Source organism: Nicotiana tabacum, chromosome 7, assembly GCF_000715075.1.
Source record: "Nicotiana tabacum cultivar K326 chromosome 7, ASM71507v2, whole genome shotgun sequence".
Taxonomy (NCBI): domain Eukaryota; kingdom Viridiplantae; phylum Streptophyta; class Magnoliopsida; order Solanales; family Solanaceae; genus Nicotiana; species Nicotiana tabacum.
In genome coordinates, this window is record NC_134086.1 from 92834297 (window position 1) to 92851865 (window position 17569).

The 17569-nt window shown below is 36.1% G+C and overlaps 2 protein-coding genes across 3 annotated transcripts; one reads left to right on the forward strand and one right to left on the reverse strand.

Moving 5' to 3' along the window:
- The first annotated feature begins 9261 nt into the window (after nucleotides 1–9261).
- On the forward strand, nucleotides 9262–11777 carry LOC107800177 (uncharacterized). Of its 2 annotated transcripts, none has more exons than XM_075257403.1 (2): nucleotides 9262–9567; nucleotides 11241–11777. In XM_075257403.1, exons 1-2 carry the CDS (start codon nucleotides 9400–9402, stop codon nucleotides 11631–11633), a joined length of 561 nt encoding a protein of 186 aa, XP_075113504.1. In that variant the 5' UTR covers nucleotides 9262–9399; the 3' UTR covers nucleotides 11634–11777. The 2 variants fall into 2 exon arrangements, with proteins under 2 accessions (XP_075113504.1, XP_075113503.1); XM_075257402.1 differs by having other exon boundaries at nucleotides 9265–9567; nucleotides 11238–11777.
- A 407-nt stretch (nucleotides 11778–12184) lies between these two features.
- Nucleotides 12185–17328, reverse strand: LOC107800174 (UMP-CMP kinase 3-like). Its single transcript, XM_075257404.1, has 10 exons — nucleotides 17139–17328; nucleotides 15920–15980; nucleotides 15225–15276; nucleotides 14312–14429; nucleotides 13852–14008; nucleotides 13663–13743; nucleotides 13402–13509; nucleotides 13158–13229; nucleotides 12581–12632; nucleotides 12185–12409 (listed from the first exon to the last, which is right to left on the reverse strand). The coding sequence occupies exons 2-9, from the start codon at nucleotides 15947–15949 to the stop codon at nucleotides 12621–12623; spliced, it is 630 nt and encodes a 209-aa protein (XP_075113505.1). The 5' UTR covers nucleotides 15950–15980; nucleotides 17139–17328; the 3' UTR covers nucleotides 12185–12409; nucleotides 12581–12620.
- Nucleotides 17329–17569: the final 241 nt, after the last annotated feature.

Below are 17569 nucleotides of genomic sequence, written 5' to 3' on the forward strand. Positions count from 1 at the left end.
AATCATTAGAACTTTAGAGTGAATTTAACTAGATTTAGATCCCAAATAGCTATCTTGCACATATCCTGTCAAGACCCTTATTTCTTCCATTGATATGTCTGTGTTGCTCAACTCTTGTCTTTCTGTGATCAATTGTTAATTATTTTGGTTTTATAGTTAATTTTAGTTATTACATATCCCAATCAAAGTGTTAATCATCCTGAATAGCGTTAAGCTAGGAATTACTTGAACATTATTTAAATCCAATCCATGTGGAGTCGATAATAATAAATATACTATCTTTTGCTAGCAAGCATTAATTTCGTGTTAAAACGTGTGAAATTGTATGTGTTAAACTGCTCAGGGTATCATTATATCTAAATATATCCTACCTGTCCTGCAGCCTACATTACAACCAATTAAAGTCATACTTGATCTTTGACTGAATTAGCTCAAATTAGTAAAGTATTACGCTACGGGCAAGCCTATGGTACGTCTTCTGTGGCGCGTGAATTTTATTTCTAAGAGTGAGTTATTTCTTTATATCTTGAGTTCCTACTTGTTCCTGAATTTTATGGTGTGTGGAATTACTCTCTATTGTTTATGTAAGGGCATATGATTCGCGAAGGAAAGGTAATGTCTTTGACCTCTGTGTTCGAATTAAGTGAGCAAGTTGTAAAAAATGTGTGGTTCTTTTAAGTCGAGTCTTGAGGCTAGGATGTTATGAAAAGGTGCTTAGTCTGCTTTAAATATTCTTGGCATGATGGGTTAAGAAAGTTGTTTGATGAAAAGGTCATCTCTATGTGAAGTGTAGTTTGATTGTTCGGTGACGAGCTATGGTTCAAGTGTGGGGTGTTGATGGTAGGCTAGAAACTCATGTTTCAGTCATAGTTTGCACTCTAGTCACTGTATTTTACTTGTGGTTGAAATTAATTAATGGTGATTTGCGCTTATACGTGTTTTATGCCTTACATGAAATGATTCCAAACTATTAAGATAATTTTGAGCCATTTAAAACAAGTTGGAGCTTTGAAGTCTGAGTAAAAGCCCAAGAATTTAAGTCGGGATCACGTTCAGGGTCGTGGACTAAGTCTGGATGTCAAAAAGTGAGAAAGAAAAAGTTACTCTGAGAAAAATACACTACTGCGTCGCGCCATGCGTAGCGGGGCGCAGGGCGCTAGGGCAAAATTCCTGCAAAGTAAAAAAATAGGCCTCTAAACTTTCCAACTAATGTGGCGCATAGTGCGTTGCCCCGTGCGTCGCGATAGTGTATTTTCTCCCCCAACTTTTTTCACTTCATCTTGGAAAGGATAGTTTTGTTTGGAGCCGTTCCTACATAGTATAAATACATCAAAAAGATGAATTTTAGAGGACTTTTTGACCTACGGAAGATTGGAAGAGCATTGGAGACTCAAAGCACAAGGATTCATCATTCTTTCCTCAACTCAACACCCGAGTTTGGATTGAATTCGGGTTTTCTTATTATTCAACTTATTTGTGATTAATTTTTCCATGATTATGGAGTAGTTTCCCTCAGGCTTTGTGTTACACCCCAAACTTAGGGAGCGCGACCGACGCTCAACCGAGTGAACCAGGCTGAGCAAGCCTGTTAGACACTTCCTATCCGACTCACTTATGATCGAGAGAAGGCATGTTTTCATTAATTAGACAATAGGAAGATCATATATACATTACTAAGTTATTTTATTAGTTACATCATTGTTAAGTTTCAAAATACACACATTCTTATGATTGAGTGGAACAAGAGTCTAAAACACAACATAATCCGTTGACCTTTCTAACACCCATATACAACCCACATAGTGTCTATAGAGCCTCTAAAGATACAAAAGAGAGTTATGATAATACCGGCAATAAGGCCTCGGCTATACCTCAAAAAGTGGTAAAAATATGAACAAAAAATACAGTAAATGACCGCTGAATGAAATGGGGCCCACCGAGTCTGCTGGGAAGAGGATGCACAACTAACTGCGATAAACACTGTCTGCTATGGAACCATCTGCATCCATTTAAAGATGCAGCACTCCGGAAAAAAAGACGTTAGTACTGTCGAACAGTACTAGTATGTAAAGCTAACACCATTTCAATAGAACGAACAATAATACAAAGGGAAAAATAGTCATGAGTTCAATAAGAGCTTCAAACAATACTAAAACATCAAGTAAGGATCACATAAGTTCTCAAGTCAATTTCTATCTTATCAGGTTGGATGATCTTTAGTGCCGATATGCCACAATCCACAATACCATCGTGTTCTTACACAGAGTCCGATCTCGACCTGATCGGCTAGGTCATCTCATTTGAGACATCAACCATATCCACAATTTCAATTATTATTCCCAGCACAGTTACCACCATGTGTGCGGCATGACATCCAATCACGGCCTGATCGGCTAGGCCATCTCACTTGAGACATCAACTTTTCAATCAATCATCTCACTTCATATTTCTTTCCCATATTTTCAATACGTTAGCACGAGTGACCTCATTTATAAAGTCATTTATTTGGCACTTGGCCGTATTTTACAATTTCAATTTTCCTTTTTACACATTCAAATAACATTATCATCACCAACAATAAATCCTATCATGTAAGACATTTGTACACATAAGGGAAAATTTGGAAAAATCCTAAGCACATAGAGGCATTTTATACAATTTGACGTAACAATCTTTATTCAGTTTTGACATGAAATCTTAAACTTTCTTAACACATATTCCACATTTTTAAACACATCCTCAAATGGAAAGATTACAATAATAAGTATTTAGAACAAATATTGAACATATATCATTCAAGACAACACATTAGGGGTAGTCAATTCTAGTATGATCAAGTTGGAAAGTTACACCAACTACACGAACACAAGGGGATTCGATTCTAAGAAGAAACAATTTTTGGCCATACATACCTCAATTGAGCTTTTTAAAACTCTAAGATGTTCCAGAATATTAGCAACTTCAATCTATTTTAGCAATATAACAAAATTGAACTAGAAATTAGGAAAACGATCATGATTCTAGCTCACATGAGCATTTTATCAAATACTATATATGTGTTAAGGTTTCAAGACCCTTTTTATGAAAGACTTCACCATTTCACAACCCATTCATCACCATTTTTAGCTCACCGTCTCCCTACACTCTCTTATCACACATGCATGCAAGAAAAAAATCCTCATACCCATGAACCATCTTACTAATTATCCACTTTTAGTTAATTTTCGATATTTAAAGGCTAGGGTATAGATTCTTACCTTTTGAATGAAGACTTAGTGAGTTTTACTTGATAATCTTCAAGGGTTGAGCAATAATTGTTGGATAATAAGTTGAAGGTTACTCTCTCTCTCTCTAAGAACCCTCTCCTTCACTCTAGAAATACCAGGAATGAGCTTAAAATGGTTTATGGTTTGTGTTTTAACGGAATAGGGTCAGGTTTAAAAATTACAAAATATGAGCCCTGACACATATCTGCGATCGCATATGCGACCACGTAATGCTTCTCGGTCAGCAAAATGGGCCGCATAATTAGCCCTCCGGAGCTGACATCTTCTGCTTCAGTTTGCGACCAGTCTACGGTTCGCAGACCTGTTCTGCGGTCGCATAATGCGTCGCAGAATTACCATCTAAAAAATCTCAAAGTTGGATATGCGATCGGTGCGGCCCGCGAAATGGTTCTTCGATCGCATAATGGACTGCAAAAATTACATCAAAATGGCTAAAAAGACTGCCTCATCACTCTGCGGGCCGCATAATAAACTACAAAAACACACACTTCTGCAAAATAGTTTTCTTTAACTCTTTAGCGTACTTTTCAACCCAAAAAGTTCGAGCCGCGAAGAATTTATACAATTTTTAACACATAAGCCTATCTCGGCACCACGAAGTTCCGGGTTTCTAGTTAAAATTTTACGGGGCTTTACAGTTTGACGGATATGGTGTTTTGATTGATATTTGTAGATTTTAACTCTAGTTCTTTGCTTGAATTTGTTTATGGAATTTTAAATTGTTGCAACTTTATTCACCGATTTATTTAATCAAAAGAGGAATATTTTGGTGATTATCTTTGCATTATCTTTTTTGGTTTAATTCAATGATTCTTTTAAGTAATCGATAGAGCTTGTTGAATTGTTGATTAAATTAAGTTAGGAGAATATTCGAGAGACGTTTTCCTAAGACTAATCCATTAACGCATGTTTGCATATGTTCATAGTGCTTATATTAGTTCATCTCGAAGAGTTAAGATTTAATCGAGAGAGGATTCTTAACTACACATTTTAACTAATCATCGAGTGAATTTGTGAGAATCATTAGAAATTTAGAGTGAATTCAACTAGAGTTAGATCCCAATAGTTATCTTGCACCTATCATGTCAAGACCCTTATTTCTCCCATTGATATTTCAGTGTTGCTCAACCCTTGTCTTTCTATGATCAATTGTTAATTATTTTAGTTTCATAGTTAATTTTAGTTATTAATTATCCCAATCAAAGTGTTAATCATCCTGAATAGCGTTAAGCTAGGAATTACTTGAACATTATTTAAATCCAATCCATGTGGAGTCGATAATAATAAATATACTATCTTTTGCTAGCAAGCATTAATTTCGTGTTAAAACGTGTGAATTTGTATGTATTAAAGTACTCAGGGAGGTATAGTCACTATATCCAAATATATCCTACATATCACGCCGCCTACATTACAACCAATTAAAGTTATACTAGATCTTTGACTGAATTAGCTCAAATTAGTAAAGTATTACACTACGGGCAAGCCTATAGTACGTTTTCTGTGGCGCATGGATTTTATTTCTGAGAGTGAGTTAATTCTTTCTATCTTAAGTTCCTACTTGTTTTTGAATTTTATGGTGTGTGAAATTACTTTCTATTGTTTGTATGAGGGCACATAATTCGCGAAGAAAAGGTAATGTCTTTGACCTCTAAGTTGGAGTAAGTGAGCAAGTTGTGAAAAATGCAAGGTGCTTTTGAGTCGAGTCTTGAGGCTAGGATGTTATGATAGGGTGCTTAGTCTTCTTTAAATGTTCTTGGCATGATGGGTTAAGGAAATTGTTTGATGAAAAGGTCGTCTCTATGTGAAGTATAGTTTAATTGTTCGGGGACGAGCAACAGTTTAAGTGTGGGGTGTTGATGGTAGGTTCGAAACCCATATTTTAGTCATAGTTTGCACTCTAATCACTGCATTTTACTTGTGGTTGAACTTAACTAATGGTGATTTGCACTTATACGTGTTTTATGCCTTGCAGGCAATGATTCCGAGCTATTAAGATAATTGTGAACCATTTTGAACAAGTTGGAGCTTTGAAGTTTGAGTAAAAGCCCAAAAAATTAAGCCAGAATCATGTTAGAGTTCGAGCACCAAGTCTGGATGTCAAAAAGTGAGAAAGAAAAAATTACTCTGAGAGAAATGCACTACTGCGTTGTGCCATGGGTAGCGGGGCGCTAGTGCAAAATTCCTACAGAGTGAAAAAATAGGCCTCTGAATTTTTCCACTAATGTGGCGCATGGTGCGCCGCCCGGTGCGCCGTGATAGTGTATTTTCTCGCTTAACTTTTTCCACCTCGGCTTGGAAAGGGTAGTTTCGTTCGGTTGCGTTCCTACATGGTATAAATACATCAAAAACACGAATTTTAGAGGACTTTTTGACCTACGGAAGATTGGAAGAGCATTGGATACTTAAAGCACAAGGATTCATCATTCTTTCCTCAACTCAACACCCGAGTTTGAATTGAATTCATGTTTTCTTATTATTCAACTTTATTTGTGATGAATTTCTCCATGATTATGGAGTAGTTTCCCTCAGGGTTTGACGGATATGGTGTTTTGATTGATATTTGTGGATTTTAACTCTAGTTCTTTGCTTGAATTCGTTTATAGAGTTTTGAATTGTTGTAACTTTATTCACCGATTTATTTAATCGAAAGAAGAATATTTTAGTAATTATCTTTGCATAATCTTGTTTGGTTTAATTCAACGATTCTTTTAGGTAATCGACAGAGCTTGTTGAATTGTTGATTAAATTAAGTTAGGGGAATATTCGAGAGAGGTTTTGCTTAAGACTAATCCATTAACGCATGTTTTCATATGTTCACAGTGCCTATATTAGTTCACCTCGTAGAGTTAAGATTTAATCGAGAGAGGATTCTTAACTACACATTTGAACTAATCATCAAGTGAATTCGTGAGAATCATTAGAACTTTAGAGTGAATTTAACTAGAGTTAGAGCTATCTTGCGCCTATGCTGTCAAGACCCTTATTTCTCCCATTGATATTTCGGTGTTGCTCAACTCTTGTCTTTCTGTGATCAATTATTAATTGTTTTAGTTTCCTAGTTAATTTTAGTTATTAATCATCCTGAATAGCGTTAAGCTAGGAATTACTTGAACATTATTTAAACTCAATCCCTATAGAGACGATAGTCATAACTATACTACCAATGAGAATGTTGAAAGAAAAGATTATGCAAAGCTCATATGTGTCCTTGATATTATGCCTAAATTTGGTATATAAGGAAAGTTAGTTATGTTGAGATGCTTAAGTGATGATTTACGTTCACTACCCAAGGTAAGAGCTTGCATCAAGATTGTCCATTATATGAACCTTTACGGACTCTGCCACGTGATTAGGGTTGGCTCGATCACCAGCAAATTGAGTCACCTGAGAGAGAGGTACAGCTGCAGCAATTATATAGGGCTTTAAAGACTTATTCTGATCCATGTATATACTTCAAAAGATTTCTGAGAATAACTTTATTATATTGTTGTTGTATGTGGATGACATGTTAATTGTAGGAAAAGACAAGGGGCTGATAGCAAAGTTGAAGGGAGATCTGTCCAAGTCATTTGATATGAAGGACTTGGGCCCAGCACAACAAATTCTAGGGATGAAGATAGTTCGAGAGAGAACAAGTAGAAAGTTATGGCTATCTCAGGAGAAGTACATTGAACGTGTACTAAATGCTTCAACATGAAAAATGCTAAGCCAGTCAGCACACCTCTTGTTAGTCATCTAAAGTTGAGCAAAAAGTTGTGTCCTACAACAGTGGAATAGAAAAGAAACATGGCTACAGTTCCTTATTCTTCAGCAGTCGGAAGCTTGATGTATGTAATGGTATGTACTAGACCTGATATTGCTCACGCAGTTGGTGTTGTCAGCAGGTTTCTTGAAAATCCTGGAAAGGAACATTGGGAAGCAGTCAAGTGGATACTCAGGTACCTGAGAGGTACCACGGGAGATTGTTTGTGCTTTGGAGGATCTGATCCAATCTTGAAGGGCTATACAGATGCTGATATGGCAGGTGACATTGACAACAGAAAATCTACTACTGGATATTTGTTTACATTTTCAGGGGGAGCTATATCATGGCAGTCTAAGTTGCAGAAGTGTGTTGCACTTTCAACAACTGAAGCAGAGTACATTGCCGCTACAGAAACTGGCAAGGAGATGGTATGACTCAAACGGTTCCTTCAAGAGCTTGGATTGCATCAGAAGGAGTATGTCGTCTATTGTGACAGTCAAAGTGCAATAAACCTTAGCAAGAACTCTATGTACCATGCAAGGACCAAACACATTGATGTGAGATATCATTGGATTCGAGAAATGGTAGATGATGAATCTCTAAAAGTCTTGAAGATTTCTTCAAGTGAGAATCCCGCAGATATGCTGACCAAGGTGGTACCAAGGAACAAGTTCGAGCTATGCAAAGAACTTATCGGCATGCACTCAAACTAGAAGACAGTTCTACCTCCTCTAGATGAATGAGACTGGAGGGGGAGATTGATGGGGTCTATCTCATTGAAGAAGTATTAGGCATGTGCCTAATAAAAGTTTCTTTGGTTTGGTAGCCAACTTTGTTGACTTAGTTTGGTTTGGTAGCCAACCTTGTTGAATTTCTTTGGTTTGGTAGCCAACTTTGTTGAATTGTGAAAAGTGCGTGTAAATTGTCAAATATTGTAGGCTTTAGAGAGTGAAGCTTTGGCTATAAAAGGAGAGTTTCAACTCTCATTTCTTCACACCAACAAAGAGAGAAAGAAAGAGTGAGGTTTCACAGACAGGGTATAAGAAAATAGTCTGTGAGGAAAATAGAGAGTGAGCGATATTGTAGTGAGGTGGGAATATCAAAAGAGGGTTATTTCTTTTGAGTGTTGTAGTGGTCTTTGGAGTATTTTACTCGGACCTACAAAGTGTAAAATTCCTTACTATAGTGATATCAGTTGCTCCTCTCGGGGCCGTGGTTTTTTCCCTTATTAAAAGAGTTTTCCACGTAAAAATCTTAGCGTCGTTGTTACTCTTTTATTCTTGTTAATTACTGTATCTCGGTGCTACATTATTATTCCGCTTTTATTACCGTGAATATTATTTCTGTGGGGTTTATTCCCAACAACAATCATATAGGGCTTTAACATCAATGAATTAATCTCGGTATATGATAATCGTTTGGTTCCAATACCAGTTTTCCAATTAATTCTGTGAATAAGTGGTTTAGATAAACAGTATTCCAATCTCTGTATGAACGAAAGCCCGTCACGCTCATTAAGAAGCTTTCGTGCACGGTCAAACTGCTTCTGCAGCTACTTACTCAGCAGAAGCAAGAAGATATTCGACAATTGCCATATTTCTAGTGTCTTCGTCTTCCTCCTCATAAAGGCTAGCAAATGGATGGATGGCTAAACATGTCCTGATCACCACTTATGGTAAACGATTGGGTGAATTTTTCAGCATCCAAATGAAGGATTGCATCAGTTATTAGATTGGTCCTCGACTTGTGTATTGTGCAAACTGCAAAGCACCGACGTCCATCAGGAAAGGGCAAAGGACCAAGGTCCAATAGAGTAGCAGCACTTTTGGGCCTATGCTGGTTTATCGCAGAAATGACACCATGTAGCCACTCTAAAGGGATATTATTTAGGAATTAGCCAGTGTGTCTTGAATTTTAATTTTTCAGCTCAAATTTTTGGGGAAAAAAACATCCTAAATTGTCTTGAATTTTGGATTTTAAGTTCAAAATTTCAGGATAATTTTAAATAGCATCCTGAGAATGGCCATTTGTGCACTTGCCTCTGATTTATTTGGGCCTTGTAGGCCACTGGTAAGAGGCCCATAAAAGCTCCAACATGTTATACTTGGAATTTTGGATTTTAAGTTTAAAAAGCATAATGATACCAGGATCTTAACATAATAGTATATCTTAATAAATGAAATTACCTATATTTCCAGTTAAGTAGAGAAATAATCATGCTATGCTTTCTGCTTTTTTTGTTTGTTCTTCAGACAGGAATAGGCCTATCCTGCAACAAAGTATAATACCAAACAGCATACTTACTACCCTTTTCCTTACTGAAGAATTAGAAGTGTCATTCTTGTTCAGACCAACAAACATCCAATGGCTACTTCTTCTTCGGTAGCACCTCTCTGTTTCTCCCTTTCCTCCGAATTGCTTCCATCTGTGCGTAGAGAGAAACCCAATTCCCTTTCATGGTCTTCTTCTTTTCCCCAACTCAAACTTTCTGTTTCTTCCATTCCCTGCCCTTCTAATCTCTCTCTCCGCCAGGTATCTTTCTTCTTTTTTCATCTTATCTCACAATTTTATGATTCTTGGTTTATTCAATTTTCGTCTAGTATTTATTTTGTTAGAGGATTTGTAATTTCTAATTAATTCTATCAATTTCTTGCTCTAATTTGAATCAATATGTATACACATTTCATTATTTTCTTTTGAAGAGCGAAATCAAACTCCTTGAACTCCATATTATTAAATAGGTTGAATATTATTGACCTTATCCTGATGTCCCCCCCTCTTTTGGTCTTTTGGGGCTTAGCTGAGGAGTAGGCATATAATTATTCGGTTTAAAGATTCAGATGAGGTGACACTGTTCCTTTTGAAAGATTGGATTTTTATGAAATTTAGGATCTTTGACACATTTCTGCATTGTCAATTTGAGAAGTATTGAAGCAAAAGGAGAGAGAGCAAAGCTCATAGATATAGATATTTAATGTTTGTTCAAAGCAAATTAGACATTGAGCCCCTTATGGTTTCTAAGTTTAGCACCTCCCTTGTGGAAGGGGAAAAAGAAGGTGGTCGAATGAGGGCTTATTGAACAGTTGCTAAATATCTTCCTTCTTTTCAGCATCAGCTATTTGCACTCTTAACAGTCTGAATATAGTGTTTATGAAGTTCCTCACCGTGGAATATATATATATATCTGCCTCATCTATTAAGACCCTTTTAAATTGTAGCTTAGTGCTTACCGCTTCTTTAATGTATCTTGACATAAGGTTTTTTTAAATTGTAGCTTAGTGCTTAACGCTGCTTTAATGTATCTTGACATAAGGTTAGCTCGGCCTACTGGTATTGCATTTGCATTTGATTTAGCTGTTAACGTAAAAGGTTCTCATATTTTCGTCTCCAGAATTGGCTAACTTAATATTGTTGAAATTGCTTCAGGATAGAGAGAATACATGGAAACCTTTTTATACACCTTTACCTTGTAATTCAGCGTTATACTTCTGTCATCTTGACCTACAATTAAACTCCGGAAAGCAGTATTCACAAGCAGAGATCTCCTTTATGAGTATTTTGATCAATGTTTTAAATACCTTCATTGTACTTATATTATACTTGGCTTGGATACATGTGCTTGGTGTGTTCTTTTATTACTTAATTGTTAAACAGATGTTCTGATTTTTGGGAAGTAACTTATAAGATTTGAGTATACTATAGTGATCGGTCATGTGAGGGAAAGTTGAATATTCTTTATCAGGCTATTTAAAAAAATCTGTAATTGACTTCGGAAATGTATCCATTGGTGTTTCATCATTGCTTACCTAATAGCCTAGAAACGGCCACTTGATAATTTTCTGCAAGTAGTTGAGTACATATATTTTTGAATCATTCATGGTTGGCGGACTTTCGTTTTCTTTAAATAAAGATATGATAAGGCAAGAATGTTTGAAGTTGTGAAGCTTCTAATACGTGGAAATTTTTTTTCAGCAGTTTGGTCGGATAATATGCTTGTACTAACAAGATATGAGTTCAGATAAAAATGTGACATACAATGTCCAATTTCTGAAAGTATAGTGCATTCTTGCATGTCTTCTCTGTACATGATTATATTTTAGCTTAGCATGGATAACAGATAGAAACAATAGGGCTTAGAAACGGCAGCATGAGTAGATGTTTCATTCGTCATTTGAGTATTGTTTTTTGTTTTTGTTTTGTAGAAGTTTGTTATTGAGGCTGCATGGACAAGAAGATCGCGGAGTGAAGCTGCAAAAAGGCCCAACAGGAAATCATGGAAACAAAGGACGGATATGTATTTGAGACCTTTTTTGCTAAACATTTTCTTTTCAAAACGATTTATCCATGCAAAAGTAATGCATCGAGGAACCAGCAAGGTGATCTCTGTTGCTACCACAAATGCGAAAGACTTAAGGAACTCATTGCCTTCCCTTACTGACAACAACGCTGCCAGGGTGATAGGCAAGTTGATTGCAGAGCGATCAAAAGAAGCTGATGTCTATGCCATTGCATATGAGCCCGGGAGGAATGAGCGAATAGAAGGTAGACTTGGGATTATTCTTGACACTATCCAAGAAAATGGCATCATATTTGTTTAAAATTCACCTTCTGTATTTGTTACTAGAAACTAGCTACATTAGAATATTTAGTATCAGTTATTACCAACTGTTAGAACCCATGTGTCTTCTGTATTCTTCAGAGCTCGTCTTTGTAGCATATTATTATAGAGTTATTTGCCAAAAGATTGTTCTACTGTTGCGGTACTGAAAATGCCAGGACCAGAGGTCTCGCAGATTTGACCTTTGTAGGGACTAATACCATATCAAATTGAGCAGAATGGTGCACGTCCAGTTAGCCAATTAATGCTACTGAGTTTTAAGAAAAAACTATAAAAAAAAACAGTAGTTTTTGTTTTCCCAAAACTAAAATTTTATATTCTAAGAACAATTCTTCCAAGAAAAAAACTCACACCAGACGCAACAACTTGTTCTCCTGTATAAAAGAAAAACATTTCTTATTATTTCTGGCGGGGGAATGGGATGATGTAAAAGCATATTGTGTTAGGTCTATCACTACTTACCACACGTTTTAAGTCCCAATTCTTAATCGTTCGCGAAAGGCCCAAATATGTGTGCGCGTGCGCGTGAGAGAGAGAGAAACTCATAATCTTATTTATAAAAATTCAGTCTCGACAATGATAATACAAAGGCAATATGCCAATAATACAGCATTTGTTCCCTTCATAAGAACAAAAAATAGGAAGAAAGAAAAAGGAATTTTTGCCATAAACTTCTATAAAAGTAGAATCTATAAAGATACATCGCCTTGCTGAAGACGCATAGCAAGCACCAAAATGCAAACAATACTGGTATACCTGGAGAAAATGGAACGTTGTAATAAGAGAAGGTTAGTCAACAATAAAATCAATTCAGATGAGAAACAAATCATACATTGCAACCCAAGCAAAGCTCTAGATATCTATCTAAGGAAAATTCGGTGATAAACAAGTAACACAAGGAAGTCCAAGTTTGGAGATCTCAATTACCAGTAACACTTAATCATGATGCCGCTCTACCAATATTTTCCTAGGCAGCAACCTGTAACATACAAAGAGAATCTGTATGAAATTCCACAGAAAATGCAGAACAAAAATTCAATTTATTTTGACAAATAAACGGAAAATACACTCATATCATTAGCTTAAGAGCAACAGCCAACAACAGAGTGAATCACCTACATAATTATATATGGAGAGATTTCTCCTAGATAAGGCAAAGTTTAGGAGCAAACTTAACCACACCAATTATTATAAATCAAATAATGCTCCAAATAATCAAACCACATGCAGAAAATGTTAGAACATTTGTATGACAAGAATCATATATATAATTAACAGTGATCCCCAGCATCAGTTAAACATGTTCATATGATTAATACTGCCTAGGTGTTAGTTTAAACTGATCTCAACGTAAAAAGATCTAGCTCCGTATAAGCCCTAACATTTGCATCACAGGACATTTACTTCCCAAATTACGTAACATACACTGGATATCCTTTTCCATGCAAGTTGAAGGTCTTAACATCCTTGTAACTTTCAGTATACCATCATATTAGTACTTTACCTTCTCAACAGCTGGGGCAAAAACAGCTTTAACTGCTTCAAATACTTCTCCAACAGGCTTTGCAGCATCAATCTGAAGAAAAAAAGATGTCAACTTCAGTTTAATATGCAGGGTCTCTCTCTCTCTCTCTCTCTCTCTCTCTCTCTCTCTCTCTCTCTCTCTCTCTCTCTCTCTCTCCCTCCCTCCCTCTCTCTCTCTCGTGTGTGTGTGGGAAGGCAGTAACGAGACTGAAATAAAACAGTACCTTTCGAACCTTCCCCTTGGAGTTGTAATATTCAATAACAGGTAAACTAGATTCCAGGAAAACCTTGAATCGCTTCCTTATTGTATCAATATTATCATCTTCTCTTCCCTATAGAAAGAAATCAAAGTTCATGAGAAGAATACCAAACAAAAAAAAGAAGCTAGAAAAAAAAATTAACAAAGAAGAAACAAGAATAACATAAAAGTTCAAAGAATTGCAAACACGAGGAGAAGTCTTCTACCAAGAAATTATATGTCTAACCTGGTTCCGACCCAAAAGACGTCTCTCCATCTCTTCTTCAGGACAATCAAAGAAGAGCACAAACTCAGGCTCAATTCCAGTCTGGAAAACATTAGAAGTGTGATAGTCAAAGTTTAACAACTCTCAACTGAATAGGAGAATTATGAATTATCAAGATGTAGTTAAAAGAGCGTGTACTGAGGAACTCACAACTGACTCAAAAGCTGCACGGTTCTCCTCATTGCGAGGGAAACCATCAATAAGAAATTTGTCGTTCCCATTTTCCTGAATTGCTCGTTGGAGAAGCTTAATTGTTACCTCTGATGGTACAATTTTCCCTTCTTTAATCATGTTTGAAATCATCGTCCTGTACATATGTGAAATGAACAGTTTACAATGCTGATACAATGAGCAATTCTCGGAATATGATGAAATACAAACAAAGCTAGTACAGTTTAAACTCTATGCACCACATTTAAATCATGGTGCTGAAGAGTAATCCTTTGTGTGCAATAAACATTGCTTGAACCAGCTATTGAACTAAAAACAAAAGGATAATGCAACTTAACAAACGGCAATTGATCTACTATACAAAATGCTGGTTGAAACTACCAAGGGTAAAAAGTACGGAGAAAGATAAAGCAACACAATCAAAACACAGATATCCTACCCGTTCTCTGAACCAGATTTTATTTCTGCTCGGAGAAGATCACCAGCACTTAGATGGGTGTACCCAAAGTTTTCAACAATATTAGCACACTGGGTGCCCTTACCACTGCCTGGGCCACCTGTCCATGTTAATAGTGAAAACAAATCTTAGCTCAAGAAAAAAATCCCATATGAAGGGTACAGATTGCTTCAACAAATATGCTATGTCCAATGAGGATGTGTATTGGATCCACAAATCCATACAGGTTGCACCGTAATTTCCTAATAAAATTTAATTCAAAATTCACAGACAAATTCTTTCTTGATCGAGAAGATAAAGAAGTGGAGCACCTAGCAAAGAGTATACTAGATATACCTTCCTTACAGGTTTGCTTCCGTAACCCTCACGTGTCAAATAATTATAAAACCCTCCTGTTAACTATAATGTAAATAATCACAAAAATGAAGCCCATCACGTTCGAATATCAATTCTATCTTCACAATATAAACTAGAGTAGTAACTATTCCAACCAGTCAATCTGATATGGCTTTTACAACCATCCTTCAATATAGCTTCCTGTTTCATTTTGATCAAAACTGGATGTAAAAGCCCAAAGGATCCTAATGGTCGTACAGTCAATCGTGAATTTATCTAATAAATGGATTATGATGGTTTGAACAAAGGAGCTATACACTTGTGTCTCTTACAGCCTAAAAGCTAAACCCTAAAGGTTGCATATTAATTGGTATAAGAGGTAACACTAAGTGAACATGTTGATCGGATAACTGCTACAATGGCAAATATATGATTGTCCAATGAGTTCCACCTCTAATCCTCACATCAACTACATATAGGCAAAATACTTTTGCCATACTATGAGGTGCTGTATCGAGGATGCCACAAAATCATGTGATGTTGATGTTGAAAAACTCACCTAGAACAAAAATAACAGAGACCTTCTTGTTGGTTGGCAGGCTTCCTGCTCCCTGCAATTCATCATTGGAAAAAAGAATATCAATCTAAGGAGAATGTGACATCTGCATGATACCGTGCAGGAGCAGAATTCATTGATAGTTATACTATTTACAAAGAGTGGTAACTTGAGTAGGGGAAATTCTTTTATATTCCAAAGTAATGTTTTTAAGATAATATAATTAATTCCTCTTGACAAAAATCCATAGAAGTATATGAGAAGTCTTCACAAATTTTAAAACTTCAGATAAGGAATGGGAGTTGGACCCTTATTGCCGCTCTTTCTTGGTGTCGGTGTTGGTGCATGCATGCTGCAAATCTAGAAAATCGGTATCTAAATTCACAGTGCAATTGCTGTAGCCCCATCTATTGTAAGACACCAGAAATGTACACCAAAATTCTACTATTTAAAGCCTCTAAATCTCATATTTTTTATGCTAGCTTTTACCATATATTTTTTTTAACTCCAGGTAGACAATAGAGAAGATAGATAGCTTAATTGTCAAGCATCCCTCCAATAATGTCTGCTAGTAAAGAAAGCATTTCACTTTATTCAGATTCCAGATGCTTAGATAATATCAGAATCAGAACTCATCCACAAAGTGAGCTAAAACCAATAATCAAGGTAGTAAGAATATTCTTTGTGAAGAAACTTACCTGGTTAGAAGAATCGACAACAGTCCCCATGGATGTCTGGTTACTGGTCTTACCAAATTGTCTGCAGAAAGAACAGGAATGTTATATGTACATTCTTCTATGTTTGAAGTAAGTGAATAGGACCTCACAAAACAAAGGGAAAGGTAGCAAAGAAAGATGATACTGACCCTAAAAAGAAATTGTGTGTGTGTGTGTGGGGGGGGGGGGGGTATGTGTTGAAGTAAAGGACTGCACATACAAATCGAGGAACTAAAAATGCAAGATTTAGCCTGCTTTCATTTCTTTTATCACAATAAGAGTTGGAGATCGGATGCTGGAATATTTGGCCAACATCAATTAATATATTCCAGTGTCAGATCACAAAAGAAAATTCAACGTGCTCACGTTAATACGCTTCAGACACTACAACAGCTAATTAAAACAAGATCGACTTGACAGAAAGAAGAAGAGAAGCTTTTGCAATCAGCTACAATGTCTCCACAAAATGTAGCACTGTAAAGCTTGAAGCTTTAGGCATACTTTGGTACATGCACTAGCTTTAGCATGAATTTATTCTTGCTCGCACAGATTCCCAAATACCAGCCTAAATGATTTACAAGCCTTGACAAAATGGCAGCATTTCTAGCACTATCCTAGAAGAAGAGTCACCAAAATTTGTCCAATACACTCCACCATTGAAATTCAAGGAGATCAATTCAATTAAAACTAAACCATTACTGACATAACAACCAAATCCTACTCGGATCAAAGCAAAATAAAAAATAAAAAAGAGCAAAATTTTCGAAGCAAAAATCAAAACTTTCAACATTGAGCTAAATAAAACAATCAGTGCAAGATCAAGCACACGCAAACGAAATGAAATTAAACAGATCAATTTAAGTAAAACCAAAAATCATAATTAGAGGGGAAAAAACAACCAAATTCATACTCAGATCAAAGCAAAAATAGCGCCAAAATATAAAAGCTAATCTCAAGTTCCGAAACGAAGAACATTAAGCTAGATAAAACAACCGATGCTCAAATCAAGTGTACACAAACGAAAATCCAGGCGGATCATAGCCAAAAAGAACACGTAAATAACTTAAATAAAGTATAGAGAAAAAAAACAGCGAAAACTGAGCAATGCAAGGTTGAAATTCACCAGATGAATTAGTAATTAGATCAATCAAAGCATAGATCGGGAAAAGACGGATAGGAGAAAGCGAGATCTGAAGCTTACCGAAGAAGCTTGAAAATTAGAGATTAGTGAAGGCAGAAATATGGAGGGAATGTGATGCGAAGAGGTCGGTAGCGTGTTTCTGATTTATTTATAGCCCAAAACAAATAAGGAGTAGCTGAAGAATTGGGGGAACCAATTTTGAACGGTAACTCTCTGCCCTTTTTCTTTCTTACTCCACATGTTGCGTCCATTTGCTTCCTCTCTCTCTCTCTATTTTTTTTAATTTTTATGTTATTTTTAAAGTAAATTGACTAATCTATAATTTTGCTGTAGACATTTTTTGAATTTTATAAAACAATAGTAGAAAATAAGTTATTGAGTGATTTAAAATGAGAGTCCCGTTTTATATATCATGATTAGTGGCGGATGCAACTCTTAGGTAATGACTTTATCCGAACCCACTATTTTATATATATATATATTAAAAATTA

Excerpts from the sequence above, each read along its gene's own strand:
- LOC107800174 (XM_075257404.1), bottom strand. The coding sequence starts at position 15,949 with ATGGGGACTGTTGTCGATTCTTCTAACCAG. Across the intron at positions 14,430-15,224 it reads CTCTGTTATTTTTGTTCTAG|GTGGCCCAGGCAGTGGTAAG; the intron begins GTGAGTTTTTCA and ends TAACATGGACAG. Across the intron at positions 13,510-13,662 it reads GTCTTTTGGGTCGGAACCAG|GGAAGAGAAGATGATAATAT; the intron begins GTTAGACATATA and ends TTCTTTCTATAG.
- LOC107800177 (XM_075257402.1), top strand. The coding sequence starts at position 9,400 with ATGGCTACTTCTTCTTCGGTAGCACCTCTCTGTTTCTCCCTTTCCTCC. Across the intron at positions 9,568-11,237 it reads CTAATCTCTCTCTCCGCCAG|AAGTTTGTTATTGAGGCTGC; the intron begins GTATCTTTCTTC and ends TTTGTTTTGTAG.